The sequence below is a fragment of the Apis florea genome, unplaced genomic scaffold, assembly GCF_048593485.1.
Source record: "Apis florea isolate Af1SG1 unplaced genomic scaffold, ASM4859348v1 contig_3772_pilon, whole genome shotgun sequence".
In the NCBI taxonomy this organism is placed as follows: domain Eukaryota; kingdom Metazoa; phylum Arthropoda; class Insecta; order Hymenoptera; family Apidae; genus Apis; species Apis florea.
Genome location: NW_028256845.1, coordinates 1,767,521 through 1,790,054, shown reverse-complemented (window position 1 = coordinate 1,790,054; position 22,534 = coordinate 1,767,521). Strand labels below are relative to the sequence as shown.

General features: G+C 41.4%; 1 protein-coding gene across 4 annotated transcripts in view; it reads left to right on the top strand.

Annotated features, from left to right (window-relative positions):
- The window catches only part of LOC100865253 (uncharacterized), a 178,951-nt gene extending 156,688 nt beyond the window's left edge, over window positions 1-22,263 (top strand). The window contains exons 7-19 of one of the 4 annotated variants that reach the window (XM_086915320.1): window positions 3,027-3,099; window positions 3,748-3,788; window positions 5,506-5,664; window positions 6,111-7,184; window positions 7,266-7,384; window positions 7,472-7,629; window positions 7,823-8,094; window positions 10,047-10,287; window positions 14,863-15,057; window positions 15,563-15,625; window positions 16,161-16,402; window positions 18,759-18,976; window positions 19,462-22,263. In XM_086915320.1, the coding sequence (XP_086771446.1) occupies window positions 3,027-3,099; window positions 3,748-3,788; window positions 5,506-5,664; window positions 6,111-7,184; window positions 7,266-7,384; window positions 7,472-7,629; window positions 7,823-8,094; window positions 10,047-10,287; window positions 14,863-15,057; window positions 15,563-15,625; window positions 16,161-16,402; window positions 18,759-18,976; window positions 19,462-19,737 (3,131 nt within the window). In that variant the 3' untranslated portion in view covers window positions 19,738-22,263. Of the gene's footprint in view, window positions 1-3,026; window positions 3,100-3,747; window positions 3,789-5,505; window positions 5,665-6,110; window positions 7,185-7,265; window positions 7,385-7,471; window positions 7,630-7,822; window positions 8,095-10,046; window positions 10,288-14,862; window positions 15,058-15,562; window positions 15,626-16,133; window positions 16,403-17,530; window positions 17,577-18,758; window positions 18,977-19,461 lie in introns of those variants that run through there. The other 3 variants (XM_086915319.1, XM_086915322.1, XM_086915321.1) reach the window with 3 other exon arrangements.
- The last annotated feature ends 271 nt before the right edge of the window (window positions 22,264-22,534 follow it).

Below are 22,534 nucleotides of genomic sequence, written 5' to 3'. Positions count from 1 at the left end.
TCAAAATCAAAAGGATCGTGCAACGAGTATTAATTAGAAGGAAAACCAACGGTAAAAAAGAAAATTACGCGTATCTTCGTATCTGATTATTATAAAATTACAGTTTTATAATACTAATCTTACTAACCAACCGTGACGCGCGAGCTAATCTCATCTTGGAACGTCGTAAAAGAAGAAGAAGAAGAAGAAAAAAAATTATTCGGAGAATGTTGTTAAAATCAACATCGCGCTGGAAGGGCCTGAGAATAGACGGTCTCATCCTAAACGATTGGTACTTCTGGGCCGCATACAGCGTACTGGAAACCTGTAATTGTCTGGTCACGCGAGGTCACCCTGAGAACACGAACACGATTATACGTGACGTGCGCCATACCAGCCATTAAGTTGCAGCCAGTACACGACAGATGGTACAGGTTGCTTGAGCATGCCCCCGATGTAATTTCGTGACAGGGTGCAAGAATAGCGAGAATCGAGAGGGGAGGAATGAAAGGGAGGGAAGAAAAAAAAAAAAGAAAAAAAAAAGGAAGAAATTTCTAAAAGTTTCTTAACATACAAGTTCTCTTCGATGATTGCTGGACAATAATGGGTTGTTTGATGATAAATTAATTTTGCAAAAGGGTTAGTTCGGGGTAAGATTGTACCATTGAGATGTGTATTTGCGGTGTATTGATTGAGTAACCCTTAAATAAAATATCCGAAATAATATGGTTATATAACCGTTTTAAACGTTACATTATATTTGATTATCTTTTGGATCGTTTGAGATAATTGCACGTTAATTCATTCGAACTACGTTTCTCCGTTTTCCTTTTTTTTTAAAATTTTAGAATTTTGTTCTTAAACGATACTTCTGACCATGTGATATGTTTCGTGTATGGTGTAATAGAGTTGCCGTGCAAAGTAGTTACGTGGAAGATTGACGCTTCCATTCTGCGATGAACAACGATAACGTTAGCCCGCCTGTTTTCGTGGACAAGTTTAGGTATACGCTGTGTTAATCCCCGAGGCTTAGACGCGGGACAGAGAAATCCCGGTGGTTATTCGCAAATGCGTAGGATCCAAGATCCAAGGTATGGCACAGTTGGTCACAGTTGGTCTATCTATCCGTTTTCATTTAAACTTTCCCGTTGATATTTTAAAGTGTCATCTTTCATCGTTATTAATTATCAGGGGTATCAGAGGATATTGAAAACCATTGTTTCGTATCGAGCAGACGCAAACGGTTATACTAACTTTTTTCGAAAGTAACTTTTATTTATTCAGCTATATCCAGTATTGCTTTTACTTCTGGTATATATTGGTATACGCTGAAAAAGATCTATGTTCTCATTTTAAATTTAGAAGGCATTGCAGAAGCTTAAAATACGATCGGGCAATAAACGGTCGGTTTATTTACCGCGCCTAGGTTCAATGCTCCGAGCAAAGAATATAATGTATATATGAATATTGGCAAACTGTAAGTAAAACGCATTCTCCGCATAGGCTGTGAAAGTACACCGCGATGTCCGACATACCAGTTGTCATCTATTCCATGGTTAATTTTCATTGAATACCATCGTGAACGTTACGAAAGAATCGGCTGTCAAGTTTCTTACTACCCATACTTCTCGTTCACTTCTCGATAGATTTACTAGAAGAACTCCACGTTTAACCAATCCTATATTTCGAAATATCTCTTAGACTCGTAACAAATAATTGTAGAAAAATTACTTCGCCAGATTTATATTACAACGGCAATTCGAATTTAAAATATGCAATTTAATTAACGACAAATGTATCGTAACATTATCATCACGAATATAGCGTTTTATAAAATATTTGTAACGTAAGATAACGAAATTGAAACGAAACACCCGCATTGTGAGCGGACGGCAAATAAAACGCATTCACATCCACTCGACAATAAGAATTATCTGGAAACCCGGGAGAGTGTCAAGGGAGAGCGTTTCATTTTCCCCTCTGCAAAAAGACTGCGCCCTGTCAACACACCGGTGTTTCCCGGTTAAAATATTGATTCTCGAGGTACGTTCGATTGCCGAAGCGAAAGTGAACGTCCGAACGTTGAGTCGAACGCGTGTCCACGCGTCACAGAAACGGACCACAACAATACTTTACCCGCCTATCTATCGGGATAGCTCACGAGCTGTCACGAGCTTCGACCGTGTCGTTCCACGGACAAACGTTGGTGGCGACGCAACGTGGATACGTAATTTATCCGCAATCAAACGGTCATTAAATTGAGGATGGGAACGATGGAGCCGATACGACAAAGTTTGCTCGATATTACAATTACAATTGCGGCCGTGTAATCGATATTAATTAAAGAGCACAATGCGATCGATTCGAAATGGACGGGAGAATCGACGCTCTCTATCGTTGACAACTCGCATCACCCGTTCCTACAATTACGTCGGGACAATCGACACTGTTTTTTCAGATCTGGATAACTGGAATGAATCGATATTTTGCTTATTCGGTGGCTGGTTGTGTGTAACGATCCGCAGCTGTGAAGCACAGGGTGAAATGTATAAAGGAAATATTGCTCGTGTTGATGCAACGAGGGGACAATTTTGAAAAAAAAAAAAGAGAAAGGAAAAAAGGGAAATGGAAAGAGAAATTTTTGATAGGAAATATTTTCACGCCGGATAATCTGTATCTGAAATAAAGGAAAATTTCGTAATCGCTGTCATGAGGATCATATCCCCCCTATTTCCTAGATTAATCATTTTAATCTTCATCTCTCGTTTATGTGCTCGGATCATTAATTCTAGTTTGAAAGTTACTATATTCAACCCTTATATGCTATGGCTACATATTTAGAATCATGAAGTGGAGAACACGATTCTCGTCAGAAAACTAATCAGAATAAAAGTGACGTTTGTGATACTTTTTGCTACGATATTTGTAATAATCGAAATATATACGTATATATATATATATATACATATATATAACAATTTACTCGCCACGTAATGATGATGAATCACACGAAATCTGACCATCCACCGTGGTTTGATTTGTTACAGAGGGCAACAAGTGCCCGACCCCAGGCTGCACGGGGCAGGGTCACGTGACCGGACTCTACTCTCACCACCGCAGGTAAGCAATTATCGGTAATTAACCTGTGCTCTGCACTTTAGCCCTGGTCGATTAGAAACCTACGCGCCACGAAGACCGGGCGAACCTATTCGACATATCCGATCGTCGTTGAATATGCAATAGGAGATATAAAATACGTTTGTAATAGGCACGATCGGGGCACAATCTTCTTCCCCGTGTGAAAGAATAGCTCTACAAATTTCACGTTCAGAAAAAAAAAAATTTGAATAAAATTTCGTATGTTTGACAAAATTCCAAAGAATGTGCAACGTCTTATCCAAAGTTTTCAAATTATTATTACGATTATTGAGGTGAGATCGAAAAGGAGATACAAAAATGTAATGGAAGAATGATAGTTACAAATCAATTTAATGAAGTGATCCATATCAAACTTTGTATATCGATGTTTCCTGCTTTATGAAAATTATACTGTTTGCTCGTAGAATGCAGCGTTATTGAATTTTAAGAAACGGAAGGAATTTGATTAACGCGTAACACGAGCCGAAATAAAATGACAACTTGGCTCGACAAACTTTTGGCAACGACTGTGAAAGACCATTGGGTTACATCCCAGCTATATCTCCCAAATCTTTATATTTCCAACGTGCGCAACGCATCATGCTTCATAACTTCCTACTGTGATTTCAGCCTATCCGGTTGTCCACGAAAGGATAAACTAACGCCAGAGAGTAAGTAGCCGCCTCCCGGCCCAATTCTTACTTCTTACTTCTTATCAGTAGTTACATAGATGCATCTTCTTTTTGCGAGACTGCCTTTTTCACGCGACGAGGGTGTGGCGAGTGAACGAGCGTGAACACTTATTTTCGAACGGTGGCACTTTTCTTTTTATAAATCGGCACACACACACAATCTACGCACGCGATCGTATCACGCGTTTGATATCGAGATTTCACGACGCGACTCGACGTCTATTTTCGCGAAGAATTTAACGAAAAAAAAAAAAAAAATTGTACACAAATTCTCGACACGTTGATATTTCGAGCACAATCTTCTCGAGATTCGATTAAGTATTGTAAAAAAAAAAAAAAAAAAAAAAAAATAGAATATTGAATATAGAATAAGAAGAACGAAACTTTAAACTTCCACTTCGAAACGAAAGAGTAGCGGCCGGTCCAACCGTGCCCCGTCTATGTGTGTCTATGTGTCTGTCTGTTTTTATATTCTTTGCGCTTTTCTTTTGCGGGGTAGAGAGCTTTATTTATTATTGCGTTTCACTTCAGTTTTTAATTTAATCGTTATGTTTGTAGTATTATAATTATAGTAGAGAATTATCACCACACTTGAATTTGGTTATTGTTGGCCGTACCTACGAACATCTGGAGAACTCGAGACATGGGGAGCGCGACGGCTATGCCGGATATGCGTGTGCGCGCACGCCGGATCCGAACAGAAGATCTTGTGCGATTGAGTATAATTGTAGGGGCGATCACACACTCTTGTGACACGGTTCCCTTCACCCAAAGACAAAAAACGATGTTTATCGAGCTGTCCTGTGAGATACACGGGAAGCTTTGTCGTTGTTAGAATAGAACAAAACACGATGAAAAGTCATTGATCTCCAATGATATTTTTATAATTGTACTTCACTTAAAATACGATAAATTTTTGTCGCTCAAAAATTTTTTCTCCGATCTTTCTGGGAAGATGAATTTTTAAACTTTGGAATATAATTGTTTTCAACTTATATTGTTACAAAATTTTTGATATTAATAAATTAGATTTTCTAGTTGCATCTGAATGAGTTTGCCACACGAGATACGAAATCCCTGACACAAAACACAAACAATATAATCCCATCGAGATACACAAGAAATCGAATAATTTGTTGTTGTATAATTTTGTCACTCGATTATGTCTTTACTTGAGTTTCTCTCTACCCGCTCGGTATACTTGATTGTACTATTACACATTTGATTTATATATATTTTATCTCCCCTCCCCAGTTACGTTGTGTAGTCCCCCACAACTGTCTCTTTGATTTTTTCGTTTCTCTTCCTTTTACTTTCTGTTCTCTCCTCTATTTTTCTCTATATACTACACTACATCTCTCCGATAAATATATATATATTTCGATATATCGCTTTAACTAATCGATCGATTGGAACCAACGCGAATCGAAACGCGGCAAAATGAAATCATGTTGCCGACGATTATACTCAACGCATAAGAGTGAGCCGAGCTGTGATTCAATGTGTGCAGCTCGATTCGATATCTCGGTGTGCGCGTGTATACGTATGTGTGGTGGTCCAAATTAGAAAGGAAATAATAATAATACGAGATGAAAGGAAATTTTAGAAGAAGAGAAAGAAAAAAATAAAAATAAAAAAAAAATTAGAAATATAACGAGTTCCATAACCACGCCACGTGTCTCTGGGTTCTCTGCAGTTCTGGCGATGCATGAGACTATTTTGAAATGCCCGACACCTGGTTGCAACGGCCGTGGCCATGTCAGCTCGAATCGGAACACGCACAGAAGCCTGTCCGGATGTCCCATTGCCGCGGCCAATAAGCAGGCCGCACGCGAGGCACGACACAAGGCTCAAGGTAAGGCGACCCTCGAACGTGCCTGGAATTCGCTCCACGCGAAAATCCACGGGTCGGGCCATCTCGTGAAATCGGATCGGGGGGCTTAAGCTTCTCGGCCGTCGCGAAAATAATCCTCGAAACGTTTCTCGATAGTTGTCGCGTGAGCGTGGGAGACTTCTACGCTTCTTTGTTGTAACTGAACATTTGGAAATAATTTTCATTTGGAAATGTTAGATGATAGAAATAAATTAAAGATATGTTTTTTTTTCTTTCTTTTTACCAATTATATCTCGTCTAATTTTCCTATAACTTCTTAACATTTCGAAGAATGTGGTGATATATTCTAAAATATTACAGTTATCTTTGTACCAGATAGAAGCATGTAATTTTTAATCTTTATTTCAAAACTCGTCAAACCTTCGTAATCACAAAGTACACGAAAAATATCGTTTCTGGGGGGACAGTGTCCGGAATTCCACCCGAATACATCAGCACGAACCTGTTGCCACCGTCGATGGATAGCAAGAGCTATTCTCAATACGGGTCCACGGCGCAGGACACCAAACCGGTGCTGAGCAGCCTGACCTACGACTACTACTCGACAACGAAGGGCAGCGGGATCAACGTGAAACCGCCGAAAACTCCAGAAGAGAATCCCTCGTCCCGTACGACCAAAATAGTCCCTAAAACCGAGAACATGACACCTAGCGGCAGTTGCTGCAACACCCTACCATCCAGAGGGCAAAACACGTCCGACTTGCTGGTACCAAAAACGGAAGAGGCAGCTTCCTGTCGAGTGAACTCGCCGCCACCACCTCCGCCGCCCACGATACGACCAACCTACGATTCGTACATGAATCAGGACTCGAACTCCTCGTCGATGTCCTCGATGGACGCGATGGGGTCCCGAGGATCCATCGGCGCGACGATACATCATCCCAGCCAGCATCCAACGCACCACGTCCTCCCCATGCAGCCCACGGTCGCTTATCCCATACCGATGGTCGAGGACACGAGGATGAGTCACCAGATGTCGCAGAGATCGCCTTACGAATCGTCCGCCATGATGGCCGCAGCGGCCGCGGCTGCTGCTGCGGCCACCACCAGCGAGGAACTTTATCATCACAGAACGGCGGAACACGCGAGGGCCTACATGCATCCTGGAGCGAGCAACATCGCACGGCCTGTCGTCACTTATTCCAACGAGATCGCGAACGCGAGAGGCTACGAGAACGCGGTAGCAAGCGCTGCCAATCATCGGCCGTACGATCCCGGCACCACGTCCGCCTACGAGAGATACGACACCCAGAATTGTGCACCGATCCAGTCGCAGCAGCAACAGCAGCAACAGCAGCAGCAGCAGCAACAACAACAGCAGCAGCTACATTCGAGGACGAACATGTATTACTTGGGCCAGACCGGGATGACACCGGAGGAACAGGAACGAGTGTACCATCAGGAGGCTGCGGCTGCCGCGCAGCAACATCAGATGGCGATGGCCGCTGCCACTGCTGCTGGGATGATGAAGACCGAGGACGGTGAGTGTTTTATCGCAGATGTTTAAAATAAGGAATGGCCAGGATTTTCGTTCAACGATGCTCGTTTTTATTACATTGCAGTGAAGTGCGTCACAGTGGCGCAAGTCCAGCAAATACAGAAACCCGGTGGTCCTCCGACCTCTCCAGGCGGCTCAGTGATGGACCTGTCGACGTCCAGCGTCACATCGACGAGCCCACAGGTGAACGTTTGTCCAGTTCGTGGAACTAATTAAATTGTAATTAAAGTTTAACGAATTTTCAACGAAACGTGATAATAATCATTACAGGCGCCACCATATGGTTCCAATAGTCTCAGTCCTCAATATGGCGGGGGCCAAACAGTCGGCGGCAGTCCCCAAGCTGCAGCAAGTCCGCATTTAACCGCGAGTCCTCAGGTGCCCAGTCCGGGACAAACCCTCGATCTTAGCGTCAACAGGCTTCATAGGTAATTATCGTTTAATTTGTGTCCAGAAAACGTTTGTTTTAATCAAGATCTGCAAATCAATAATCTTCATTCATTTACAACCAAACGAGTCAAGATTAGAAAATTTTAATCCAATATTTTTCCATTTCCCAACGAGAATAAAACGAAAAGGGAAAAATATATTAAACCGTACATCATCTTCATCTGATTACAGCGGCGCGCCAAGTCCGCAATATCCAACCGGCCATGGAGAAGCTGTGGCGGTTCCAGTTGGACCTGGTTTTCCAGCACCCAGACCAATCGAGGAGCAAACCGAGCCCGTTGACTTCTCGACGGCGAACGAGCCGGTCAATTTCAGCGGGGGGCCTGGAATCAGGCCTGTGCCAGGATTCCCGCCACCCGGTGTGCACGTCACGGCATACAGCCGAGAAAGCACCCCCGACAGTGGGGGTTCCCACTACATGGACGCTTACCGCGATCCCACTGGTGAGCTGTCATTGTTTATCATAACTTGCAAGATAATTCATCATCGATCACGGAGAAAATACTTTGCGACCCTCGATTCTACTTTGTTCTAAATCTCTATTCCTATCGTTAATCTTCATTCTGACAATTTCTGCTGATGATTTTTAAAAATTGAATGATCGAACGTATTTTCTTTCTTTCTTTTTTTTTTTTTATTTCATTATTTGTTACTTTTCGATACAAATCCGAATAATCGTGAGAAATTAACGATTAACTTGAAAACTTCTTTTCCATTCCCCGTATTATAAAAATTTCATCCAGGACCCGAATGAAGAGAAAATCCAATTAGACTCCAAGCCCGTTGATTCAGGATCGCGCATCAACCCGCGTAACAAGAGGTCCAGCCCCAAAGGGACACTGAGACAAAAACAAGCGCGAACAACGACTCGTATCCTTCGTATCGTTCTAATTTTCGATGTATACTTGAAATATACGAATCAGGTTGTCGGTGTATCGTGTAACGGGCGAGGCGATACCGAGGGGGAGATCGAAACGAAGAGGATATCCATGAGCGGGAGGAAAAGAACAAAGAGCTGGACGCCCTCGGGGTTTGGCACGGGCGAGGTACGGAACGAGAGAGCGATACGCGGTTACAACCGTCGAATAAAAATTCGGCGGAACAGTACATGACTGCCATAATAGGCACCTATGGCCTCGACTCTCATTTTCCTGCAGTCTCTCTGTGCCTTGGCATTCCAAACCTACAGGGCAGCCTATTCTCCACCGTCCATGTCGTCGTTCCTCCCGCTCCCGCACCCGTCACACACACCTCCGCCCCCTTTTCCTCGGCCCCTCTCATCCTCTTTCGCAGCGTGGATGTGCACCAAACCGGGCACCCTTCCCACCGGACCCACCTCCCTGTGGCGGTACACGACCATTGTTAATTATCAATATTTCGCGTACACGTAGCCGGCAAAAGTCCGGCGCGGCCAATATTGTGCGGACTCTGACGCTGGGGAGTAGTTATTGAAATTGAAACACTCGAGCACACAGCCGGCATGTCGGGTTCATTCGTTCGTTTCGGCGTCGTCGTGTTCAAGCGACGTCGACGTCACCCGTACAACCGGCGCTCCTCGTCCGTCGGCTATTTGCACTGCAGACGAAATGAATTCTTGCCGGTAAATAAACGCGTAGATTTTACAACGGTTAATCAAGCGACGCGTCGGTTTCGACCTTTGCGCCTCTGAAACCTTTGTCCTCCGCTTTCGATTGCTCCTTGTTCTTTTTTTTTTTCTTCTTCTTTTTTTTCGCTTGTTCCATCCCCCTCTGCCTTTTCCCTCCCCCGTTTCCTCTCTTCTTTTTTTATCTACCTCTGGATCGTGATACTTTTGCTCCTGCGTGGAATGGAAGAGAGGCTTCTTTATTTACTTCGTTATTGCATCTCGTCGTTGCCTCGCGAGGAGATTACGGGATGATTTTCATAAAATTGAAACTAATACGCTCCACACACCGCGTTGTTCGCGAAATACACCCGGTGGATTGGTGTGTGCTCGCCGGTGCTCCAGTTTTTATCGTACTCGTGTTTCTTTGTGTTGTACATATCCGTCGAACCGATTTAATACACATATATACGTATGCGTATGTGTTATATAACATATTTGAACTGGAAGTTTGACAAGTATAGCACGGATTCGATCAAATATTTCAAAGTTTCGAACTGCGCGCACTCCCGGAAAGCGGGAACGGAAAAAAATTTAAATGTGTGAACAAAAAATTTAAACATCAACTTCGTTTAAAGTACAATTTCCTGTTCCAATATTCGAAACTTTCGTTGTTAAACAACTCTAGGCGGGGGATACAATATTTTCAGGAATTGTGAAATTTCTGTACAAAAAAGAAAAATGTACAATTAACGATTAATTGATATTTATCCTTTTGAATTTCGATTTAAAATATTTCTCGTTCTCGGACAGGTTACGGACCAATGAGCCCACACCCTGGATACGGAATGACGGGCGTTCAACCGGAATATCCTGGGAACACGTACACTCCTTACCCCACTGCAGGCTACAATTGCGGTGGAACTTATCCCGGAGGTCCCGTGACTTCCGGTTACCAAATCCCAGCTGGCTACACGCCGACACCCTGCTACAGCATGCCACCCCCGCAACACACAGTCGGACCTCTCGATAAACCTACGGGTAAAGACGATAGGTAAGGAATTCGATCATCTATTTTTCCTTTCCAATATGATTCCGCAGTCGTGATGTAAATACAATGCGACGTTTCCGGTTCATCAGGAACTCGATACTTCAAAGAAGTTTAAAGAATGGGATCGTTCACTTCACATTTCCGATAATTAGTTTCTCCATAATATCGTTTAAAATTGATTGACACGTAACATTCTTTTTTAATTATTATTTTGCCGCGTAAAACTTGCTAGGGGTACACATAAATAATTAACAATCGTCATAATCGACATATTTCTTTCTGTCTTTTTTTTTTAAGGAAACGGTATCCCGAATCATAACTCTTTGATTAATAAAATTCGATTAATATTTTCTTTACGAGCGACTACCATACTTTTAAATGATCGAATTAACCAAAGAAACGAAACACCATCACGTGTATGCGTACCCCTGATCGTTCCAGCGAGCCAAAGCAAATAGAATAAGATCACGCGTCACGAACCATTCCATTCTGATGGTATCCCAGGTTGTTCAATGAAACCGAAACGAAACGTCCACCCGCGTCTAATAATCGCGGATACTTGCCTTGCGGAAAGGGTCGCGCGAATATGTCTCTGGTGTAGCGAAGTGTACGCGCACTATTCGCGGTCGAAAAGGCGGCGAAGGGAGTTAAAATCGGTGAGGACGGTGGCGAGGAGGGAGGAGGTGGCCCCTACCTCCATTTTGTTAATTAAAGTAATTACTCTTCGTACCGAAAGTGCCAACCTTATTCTAATTGACGTAAAGCTGGGAGGAGGAGGAGGAGGAGGAGGCGCGGTTCGGCGCATAAGGGGAGGAGAAGGGGTAGTGCTGGAGAGGGGGTGGGCTGCCAAGGGTGGATAAGGTCGGAAGGGTGGGTGGGGTATAATCAGTTGCCACCGCACTGGATTATGGGGCGAGACCCATCGAGGTTAGACCCCTTGAAATGCACCTCGGATACCTCGGGCAAAACTGGTTTCCTCTCTTTTCTAATCTACCACCCCCGGAATTCCGCGCGTCCGTTCGACCGTTGCCGAGATTCTTGGAGAATGTTGAATGACGCTGGTGTCAAGCGCCGATTCTTGATACATCGTACCAAGTTGGTTGATTGGCGGATCGGAGAATTGATTGGTAAATTGTTGAAATGACTGGATGTAATAGCATTAATTGGCAATTGTTCTATAGGAATATCTTTTAATCGATTAATGAATTTGGTTTAAAAAAACCACGCTTTCGAATTAAAGTTTTATCTGTATAACAAGTTGGTATTAAATTTTTCATTTTAATAATCGAATTTCCGTCATACTAGAAGTCTATTAACCAATAACGAAGAGAAGTAACATGTATTTCAGTACAAGATATACTTTGAAGATCGGGATTATCTCATTGACCTCCCTGAAAAAAGAATAAACGTTCATAAAATCACGTTCATATATTCCCTGTTCACGATTCATATACGATATACTCGTAATACGAGACGAAGAAATAAGCGAATAAAACGACTCGACTTATTGTCCGTATAAAGACAGAGAATCTGGTGGTTAGACGGAGGGCGGAGAGGGTGGAAAAATTCCAGGGAAGGCAGAGCATCCTGTGGAGGGGCGTACCGTTGAATTGCACTCAAGTCCGCATCCGTCGGCTCGGTTGGCCGGCAATATCGCGGCTACTCAAGGGTCATCGAGGTTTTCGAGGCTTCTCATAGCCCGGCGGTAGTTCGTTCATCTACGAGACTACGAGGAGACGAGAGAAAAAAGGCAGAAGCAAAGCACGCTCTCTCGTGGCTCTGATCCGCGTATATTCCTTCCGCCTCCTGTTGCTGCGCGCCTCTTTCCTCCTATTTTCTCCACCGACCGGTGCCCAACTTTCCGGGATATTTTTTTTTTCTCCTCTCTCTCTCATATGTCGCTATCACGCCCGTATACCTCCTCCCTCTCGCCTCGCCGAGAAGGAAAAGTTGGGGGAGCGCAATAAAACTTTTCGGGTCGGTATCCCGAGCTCTGCAACGACGCGACGCAACGATTGCGTTGCGGCCACGCTCGTACCCTGGATGCCCGGAATGATGCCGTTCGAGGCGAGCTTTGGAGATTAAAAACGTCGAGTTAGAATCGGTTAAAGTTTGAATGATAAGCGATATGAACGAGGGGAAAGGTCCAGCTGTGCGCGAAAGGGGGTTGAAATGAAACCGGCCATCCATCGTACGATGATCGTGGATTGATGTTAAGTTGTCGATCGAAGGGAAAGGTTAAGGTGCAGGCATAAGAGAGACGAGCAATCGCGTTGCTTTGTGTCTTATTGTGTTGATGTTGTTCGATGCAGTATGAATATGAGGCGGCACTCGTTGAATTTCGCGCCTCGACCCGCTCCTCGTGGTCGCGATGGCAAGGAGCTGATACAGTGCCCCACGTCGTCCTGTGATGGCATGGGTCATGTCTCGGGAAACTACGCTACCCACAGAAGGCAAGGCAGCAATGTTAACATTGACACTGACATTTAACATTTCGATTAGGAAATGACCATTGTGTATAATATATATATATATATATTTGATATAGCGATGCAGCACGCACGCACGCACGCTGAACATCATACACGGAGATACATTATACATATAGATACACACGAGTACATATATAAATTGGAACTAATATATATATACACGATTACTTCTTGGTTATTCTTATATATGTAGGTCGGAAGATTCCTTGACAGTAGCACGATTCCTGTTTAAATACTTGATTCCATTGAACAGAGAGTGCGTAGAGTCATACACACACACACACACACACACACATTGACATTAAGAAAACACATTTCAGACATTCAATGCGATCTTTCACGAAAATGCGAGACTAACATGGATGGGTTATTTGCATCGATGCATATTGGTGGTCCGTGACGTAGTGGCTTTTTAAGTGTTTTGTGACACTATATCATTTTATCTAGAACGTACCTTCACCCCTCATTTCCTGGCTGAACCGGTCTTGTTGAACTTCCTACTCGATATTGTTGTTATTATATATATACGTGTAAATACCCCGATTGGTATAAATAGCTATCATTTACATTTTTACTTTGTCTATTATTTTATTTTCCACGATCTGATCTATTTTTCTTTTCCTTTTTTTTCTTCTTGTTTGTTTTCTTCACCCCCTAAAAATATTTTCTCTCTGTGCATCACCTATTTTACCACGTACGTAAAAATCCCCCTCCACTTCCAGTTGCGTTATCGTACGATATATTATAACCAAAGTGTGTAGATGAGTTTTCATGTTGAATGAAGTACTACTTGCTCCCTGTTTCGACCCGACCCCTACGAAAAGGGATGGCAAAATCATTAAGACTATCGCGATTGAAGAGCAGTGCCTCGTGCTCGAACAAAGATACGCTGCTTCCATTGTAATTAATATTCATTTTCATACGCATCTAAATATATAGTACGTATATTTATAATACGATCACCGAACCCGCCCTTTTTTTTTTCTCTTAAAGTAAACCGCTTCTTCGCCAGCCTCGAGTGGGCAGCTTCGTAGCGAACTGTTACCAATGACCATGTCAGAGCAGAACCGTAATTAATGAAAAAGATAATGAAGAAGACGACATATCTAGCTGTAATAACCGTATATAAACGGAATAAATAAATGGAAACGATTATAATGAAAAGTGGCATTACCGTTGCACGTATTAATAATTACGAAGATAATTACAAAAAGAAAATACAATTGGCAATTGACGAGTTTCACTGGGGTCAGGTGTGAGTGTGCTCCCTGCTCTCCCTTTCAGTGTTCCTAGAGTAAGGCCAACCTTGTATTGAACCTGAAACGCGATCGATCGTGCGAGCGACACCTCATGAGTGATCCAACTGGAACACGGCGTTGCCATTTGCATGCTATCGTATATATATATATATATACATATATACATATATGTATATACAATTATAAATCGTTGATTGCCCGTTTCGACTGTGCACCCACTATTCACCCCGGTTGGCCCGAGGGAGAAGCCTGATCGGGATCTAATCTATCGATCATTGTTAAAGATCATCTTTCGAGAGAGAATGTGCGTCAACGTGACGAAACGAGCCTTTCAAAAAATGTCTTCGTTCGAACTGGACGCAAGGCAAGTCGTCCGAAGAAAGTGAATCGCGATAGAGGCTGTTTTAAGAATGACTGTTTAATGTGTAAGCAGCCGATCGTGTCGGACGATCTCGACGAGCCGAAACTTTTCTTGCTTTCTTGAGAATGAGAATGAAAATTGAAAATGATGTCTCTGTGTCGTTGTTTATCTCGTCGAGATCTTCTTTTCGAATCGTTATCTGGCGTAAGTACCCGAGACTTCTTGGCAACGTCGCGTAAATTGCATGCGATGTGTTGCTGAAGCCAACGTTGGATGTTCCTGAGGTGTGCGTTCGTGAACCTGACCATGGGGATTTCCTGCGCTGCTTACTCATTCAACTCGAATACCTGATCGTTATCGAAATGTAAATCATGGAAGAATATTTTCGAATCGAAAGTAGCGCAAAATCGTCATGGTATATCTGGAACTGTGTTTAAAACAGCAGAGACGTTTGTTTCCTTTCCAGCCTGTCCGGTTGTCCGCGAGCCGATCGCTCCCAGATCCAAGCGCATTCTCAAGAGCTCAAGTGTCCCACGCCAGGATGCGACGGTTCTGGACACGTGACCGGTAATTACTCGTCTCACAGGAGTTTATCAGGTTGTCCACGTGCTAACAAACCGAAGAGCAAGCCTCGAGATGGGCAGGACTCGGAACCATTGAGGTTAGTCATCAATTTTAATTTATTTATCCTTGATTACTCAAAAGTCTGATATAATATCAAATTTCCAATCTTATCGGTAAATCCTGGCTTTCCTCGAAAATCGGTGAAAATAATCACGAATTCCTTAAATCAGCGCAATCGACTCTACGGTAGATTTGATCGAGATTAGAGAGAAAGATAGAATGGGATTAATTGAGAGGGATTCTAGTCTCTTTGCAAACTCTGCAACTTGTGTTACACATAATCGCGATCCCAATTTGCGCTTTCACACGTTGCACGCAGCAATCTTGCTGACCGCATTGCACGTGCTAAGATCTGGAGACCGAAAAGGGGCGGTTCCATCCCTTTCGTCGCGGTGTCCCTTAAACCCCATCCGCTTCCCAACGCAAAGACGAAGACGCTGACTAATAACCAGCGGTTTCCGCTCGTTTCATGCTCTCTCCTATCTCTGTGCGGATGGATTATGTGGTGTTGGTAATGGTGGTGTTGGCATTTTGGACTACAGATGTCCAATCCCCGGTTGCGATGGGTCTGGCCATGCCACTGGTAAATTTTTGTCGCATCGCAGGTAAGATTTTCTCATCGTTTTTAACGGAGAATTATATTAACAATTAAAATAATTATACGTTATCGAGTTTTAAATTCTCCTTCGTAATTTCGTTGCAAAAACTTTCCGCTTTCTTGCGTTTGAGAATGTGTTAAAAATATTCTATAAAGAAGAAGAAGAAGAAGAAGAAGAAAAATAATAATTAGCGATAAATTTTTATTGTAATATAGCTTGTTAAAAGAAATTTAATTTAATTAATTTTAATTAACAGTCAAAGTTTAATTTCCTTGTTCTCGCTATAAAGTTTCACGAAATTTAATCAATGATAAATACATATTATTTTAACTTCTTTCTTTTTTTTTTTAATAAGTAATCGCCAACGACTAATCAAATTATAAAACGGAAGAAAAAAAATCTTTCGACACTTGGAAAAGAGTGCATCCATTTTATACGTTACACAGAAATGATAAAAATTTCCAAATTTTATCAAACTTGTATCCTTAATTGCGATTACAACGACTTGTTGCAGCGCATCGGGCTGCCCAATTGCAAACAGGAACAAGATGCGAGTACTAGAGTCCGGAGGCACGGTGGAGCAACACAAAGCAGCAGTGGCCGCGGCGACAGCGATGAAATTCGAGGGTGTGAACTGTCCAACGCCTGGTTGTGACGGGATCGGCCATATAAACGGGTCGTTCTCCACCCACAGATCACTGTCCGGTTGCCCGATCGCGGGTCACGCGGTGAAAAAGCCAAAGTTCGAAGACATGTCGAGCATGTACAGCAAAGGAATCACCGGTGAGGATCAAGCTGCCTCAGATGTCGTTGATGTCTTCGATTATAATCGACGCGGATCATTATTAATCGAAGAACGAAAGAAAGAGAGAGATATCGGTTGGCTCGTCGTGAACGAGTCGACGATGATCGATATACTGTTACGAATCGAAAGATTCGATTCTGTAAAATTCGTGATTCTCATTCACGTCGAGCTAGAGACCTGATATTGCGACATGTGATTGCCTACCACAGTGGGGTAGAAGCGAAAATTGTAGAGTAGGCATGATCATTGCGAATTTTTTTTTTTTTTTAATTTTTTATTCTTTTCTCGCGCCGTACACTCGTCCAGATAAAAAATTTTATTTTATTTTTTCTTATTGCCTTTCGAACGAGATCTGATTGAGAACGATATAGTATTAATTCATAATTCGTAGATTGTTGCAATTTGGACGAGTTGATAGCAAAAAAAAAAAAAAAAGAAAGAAAAGAAAAGAAAAGAAAAGACGAAGAAGAAAAAAAAAGGAAGCCGTGACAAAATTCTGAACATTTATTTGTAAACTTGTGCATATAAGACCTTATACTTGAATCCTGTACTATGCCATACTCTACTCTTCACGCAATGATGTGCTGTCATACCAACAAGAGTAACCTCGTCCTTCTTCCTGTCCTATTTTCTGTCTTATGTCCGTATATTTAGTATATTATTTTTTTCAGTCGTTTATACTTGAATGTTACGTTACGTTCTCGCTATCCTATTTCTTTGAGACGTTGGTATCCAGGTGTTTTCGAGATCTTTTTTTATTATTATTATTATTATTATTTACACGAGAGGACAGAGATGCACGAAATTGTTTGACCAACGACGAAAAAAAAAAAAAAAAGAAAAAAAAGAAAGAAAAAGAGAGAAACACCTGAATTGGGCACCTCGACTTCCACTGTGTCACTTTTGCTTCTTCCAATTACGAATTTAGCCCCCGCGAATATCCCTACATTCCTACATTACTATGTGCAAGAAACAGAAATAAATAGAAAAAGAGAAAGAAAAATGTAAAGATAAAAAAAAAAGAAAAGAAAAGAAAAGAAAAAAACAACCGTATGTCATTATAATGAAAAATAATATATTCTGATTTATTCTGGGATCACGATCAGCTCCTTTCCTGTCATTGAGCTTTGAGGAGAACATTTACTTTTGAAGGTAAGGGACTGACGTACTCGCCATTTGTTTTCTATGTGTTTTCGGTGTTACATACAAGATCCACACACCAGTAATTTTACTTTTTACGAGATGACATTCGAGTGTTGGCAGCAACGATGAGAAATAGAAAGAAAAAAAAAAATAAATAAAGTACTCTAATAATTGCAGCTCGAATTAAATTTTCTTCGTTATCTTTTCATGCAATAATTAAAAATTACGATGACGGTTGAGCAAACAGAGGCCAACACCCGGTGTCTCCCATTTTTTTCTTCTTATCTGGTATGATGGCACCTCACGCTACCCCCTAATCACCCTAACATCGTCCTCGATCATTATTTTCCTGCGGCACTCCTGTCAGGTTCGTGCGTCTGTCAATGAGCTAAACGCGTCACTCGTTTCATCGAAAGAACCAAGTTGTCGCGTTTGCGAGTTAATCGAACTCTTTTATCTTCTATCACTTCAGCACGAACCACTCGCAGAAGAAACCGTAACCGATCCCATATTTCAGACAAAATCCTCATGCAGCGACTTGGGATATTTTCTAGACTATAACCGCCTAGCAAGCGATCATTGTCGTGCGATAAAACGAACCTGCGATGTGACGATGCACTTGTTTTCCAAAAAAGAAAGAAAAAAAAAAAAAGAAAAGAAAAAAGAAAAGAAAATTACAAAAAAAAAAAAAAACAATCTTACTCAACCACAGGCCAACCCAAATCGCTGTCCGAAGCTTTCCTGGCGCTACTTACATATACGCTCTCGCCACATTCTCACATTTTATTGTATATGAATCCCGCACACCTGTCAAGAACTACGTAAACTAGTTACATCTTTTCTTCTGTAACGAAAAAGCTTTTGTACAAAAACTCGCGCTCGAGTTGACGAGCTTCGGCCAAGATCTTGGGTTGATCGAACTTTTTTTTATTTGGCCTTCTTGTCTTCCGATGGTTTTCTGTTCTTCGAACAAAACCTGCCTTCTCGAGACTTGTACAATTACATTACAATGTATCGATATCGAATAAAAGAAATTGTGTGATAGACCAATCGTGTCTCGAGAAACAGGTTGAAACCTGTTGGAAATCGAGAAAAGCAAAGATATAAAGAGAGAAATGAAAAAAAGAAAAAAAAAAGGAGAATAGATATAGACAGGCTTGTTAAAATGGACCGTCTATGTCCTATCTTCAGGAGTGGACACCAGTGGTCCGGCTCACGGGGGTGCGGTGGGTACGGGTCAGGGTAACACGAGTGGTAGCGGTACCGCCAGTGGCCAGAGCGAGGATCTCTACACACTGGAGGCCGAGATCACGGAGCTCCAGAGAGAGAATGCTCGGGTCGAATCGCAGGTGCTGCGCTTGCGCTCCGATATCACCGCCATGGAGAACCAGCTGAAACAAGGTGAAAAGGTCAGTACGCTTGTACTCAGTCGGTAATCGATTATGTACCATCCGCTGATAGGAATGGCAGAATGATTTCCGATTGCCAATTATACAGAACATGATCCAATTTAAAAGTTTGATTTAGAAAGTGATTGTAAAAAAATTCTTGAGATTGTACATTAGAATATTGATTCTTTCTAGGATTAAATAATATAAAGTTAAAATTCATAGCAATTTTAGTTCAGATTATAGAATCTGTAGCCTCATTCGTTGTCGATACATTTTGTATGGGTTATGAAAAAATATTAATTAAATTAATTTATGTGATGTGACTGATGTGAAATATGTTAATACGTAAATCGATACTTTTTCACAATTATTATAATTCGCATACATTTCGTTTATGTATACATTTTCTTCTTTTTTTTTCTTCTTTTTTCTTATCTAACTTGTGTCAAAATGCACATTTAATACAGCTGAATGTTTTTAAAAAAAGGTTCGTTTCTCCGCAGGAAACGGCGGCGACTGTTCAGCGAAACAACAATCTGACCGATTATTATCAATCGCTGCGCGAAAATATGATAACTTTGTTGGAGCACGTGCGAATACCGAACGCCCCAGGCGGACCGCAAGAGAAGATGAGCCACGAGAACTTCGACAGTTACCTGACGAAGCTGCAGACACTGTGCACCGCCGATGGTTATTGCGCGGACGAGGCGAACAGGCCGATATACGAGACGGTGAAGACCGCGCTGCAGGATTTCACGGTCCTACCGACACCCATCTGAGACCATCCTTAAAGCTCCATGATCGGATACAACGTGACAGGAACGTGTTTCATACGATGACTTCGTTATCGTTATGGCGATGCTGAACGGTTACCATGATGACACGGATGTTTGCGTGTTGCCAACACTGAGGGGACAGTTCGTGCGATAAATGTGAACGAAAATCGTGTGTCGGTAAATGAACAAAGGAAGAGACCTTCTGTCGGATAGATATTGTGCCGGGGTGTCTCTCCGTGTCAAGAGAGAAGGATTCACATAAACTTTTTAAAAATTATCGGGTGATCTGTTTGTGTACCAAAGGAAAACGGTGCTTTCGACTGTCGATAAATCGGCAATGAATGTTGGACACGTCGACGACTATTGTATAGACTGTTAGTAAATGTTTTAAAAGAACGGTATCTAAGGTATCCTCTGATGATCATTTAGTGCGATCTCGTAGAACCGTGCGGACTGACGTTGCTCATAGCGATATCTTTTGTATATAATGAACACGTAGGACGTAAGAATATAGGATGTAAGAGAATTCAACTGCGAGAATCACAAAGACTCGCAGTAATCGTGATTGTAAATAGATGGAAGAGAAAGCATTTATATAAATATATATATATATATACATATATACATATTATTCGACGAAAAAAAAAACGTTAATGTGGTTATTATTCTTAAGATATGTAAAGAGAGACGAAGATAATGAAGTACACAGAAGAGAACATAAATGATGATTAGCTTAGATGTATATCGAATCGTATCGCTCTTACCAGACTTAACTGTTACTAATCCGTTAAGCCATTAAACGTTTAAAAATACGAGAATGTGGAACCGCTACGATGCTGCTTCTGCTATCTAATGAAAAATGAAAAAAAAAAAAAGAAAAAAAAACAAAAAAGAAAAGAACCGACGGCTAATTATAAATTACTATTGCGTACTTATTACCGCTAGATATTATTATTATTACTATCGTCACTGTTACAACCACCGAAGATCGTTTCTAGGACTAATCCAATTATTATTATTGCTACCACTACTCTTACTACTGTCTGATATAGGATACTATAGCGACGAATATACCGACGCATTTATATTATCAACGAGTCTACGAAACGGCGAAACACGTTGTCCATAGTGTGTACATAGTCGACAGAGAATATTACGAATATTATATGACGATTCGGTGGTGGTTATCACCGATCCACTTGGCTAATTGTGCGTAAACATGGCCGATGAGAGAGGAAATCCTGCGCGGGAATATCATAGAATTCAATAACGGTACGCAGTGATCGTCGTGGATACAGGATAAATTTGTCAAAAATGTCAATCGTAAACACGGTGTATTTATCGAATTAAGTATCGGGCGTTGAAGGACGAATCAAGGATCGACGAGCTGAAACACGGGGATGATCCTCGTGCTCGTGAATCGATCAAGATTGAGGACGAAGGATACTCGTTCTTTTTTTTGTGCAATAGCTTGAGAAACGTTTCTACGTTTGTTTTTTTCGTTGATGAATGTTTGTTATGATAAACAGATACGCGCGTGCCTAGTACGTAGGTTGTGTCTGTGTGAATTGTTATCATTTTTTTGTTGATGCATCTACGTCCCCCTACATTGTAAGTTTTTCGATGAATCGCGAAGTGCGCGCGAAGGATCGAGCGTGTAAATATCGGTGAATTCCCGCGCGCATTTCGCGAGACGACGAATATCTTCCGCCTCTTGAATAAGACTCGACGAAGAAGAGCATATATTTCTGACAATACACATCGTCGAATCAGCAGCGTTTCTAGTTCATTACTCTGGCATTGATACGTATACGAAAAAAATTATCTTTAACATTTAACACAGTGTTAATAACTCGAGTTTTATTAGTTAAAAAAAAAAAAAAAAACAAATGAAAATGTGGAAAGACGATCAAAGGGGACGAAGATATTTTGCGTGCAACGCTTATTATATTTTACGGACTGAAGTAATTTTGTTACAGTAGAACGAGGCAATGTATATATAGGAAGTGGGCGAATTATTACAGCGAAATCAATTATTCGTCTGTTTCGTGGACAGACGGGATGAAAGATATCGCGAGGAAAGGGACATACTTTAACCAAACACCGTGTAGTGAGAGTAATAATAAATTAAAGAAAAAAAAAAAAGTATAGCGATAGTCGGCCGATGATTACGATTAATCTTCGACGTTATCATTATTCTTGTCATTGTCATTATCATTATAATTATTAACATCGTCACTGTGATTAGATCTATTTTTTTGCTCAACCACGAATCAAATACACACAAAGGGATGAACGGAGATATTTCACAGTCAACATGGCGCCCGTTCCTCCTCCCAACGAGTTATCATTCTGACGATATTATTGCTATTATTGCCATTATTACCATTATTGTCGTTACGTTCTCTCGTCATTATTATGATTATTATTGTTGCCGTTGATAAAGTTGTACGAATATATAAGTTCAATGACATGCTTTAAGTAAGTATAAATGTTACTCCGATTGAATAAAGGGTATTTATCGATGAATCTTGAAATTATTCCTTTTCGAAAGAAAAGAAAAGATGGACTAGTTCTTTTCCTTATTTTGAATGAAATTGCAATAAAATTTTTCATTTGCCCGTTTTCATCCTTCAATGGTAAAAATTTGACAAGATGTTATTTTAATCGTATTCTAAATTTTACGTTGAAATTTAAATTTCAATACGAATTGTTAGAATGAAATGGATAAAACACTTACCGATCAATATTTATTCGTTATATATCTATATGAGGGAAACGGGTTATAAAGAAGAAATTC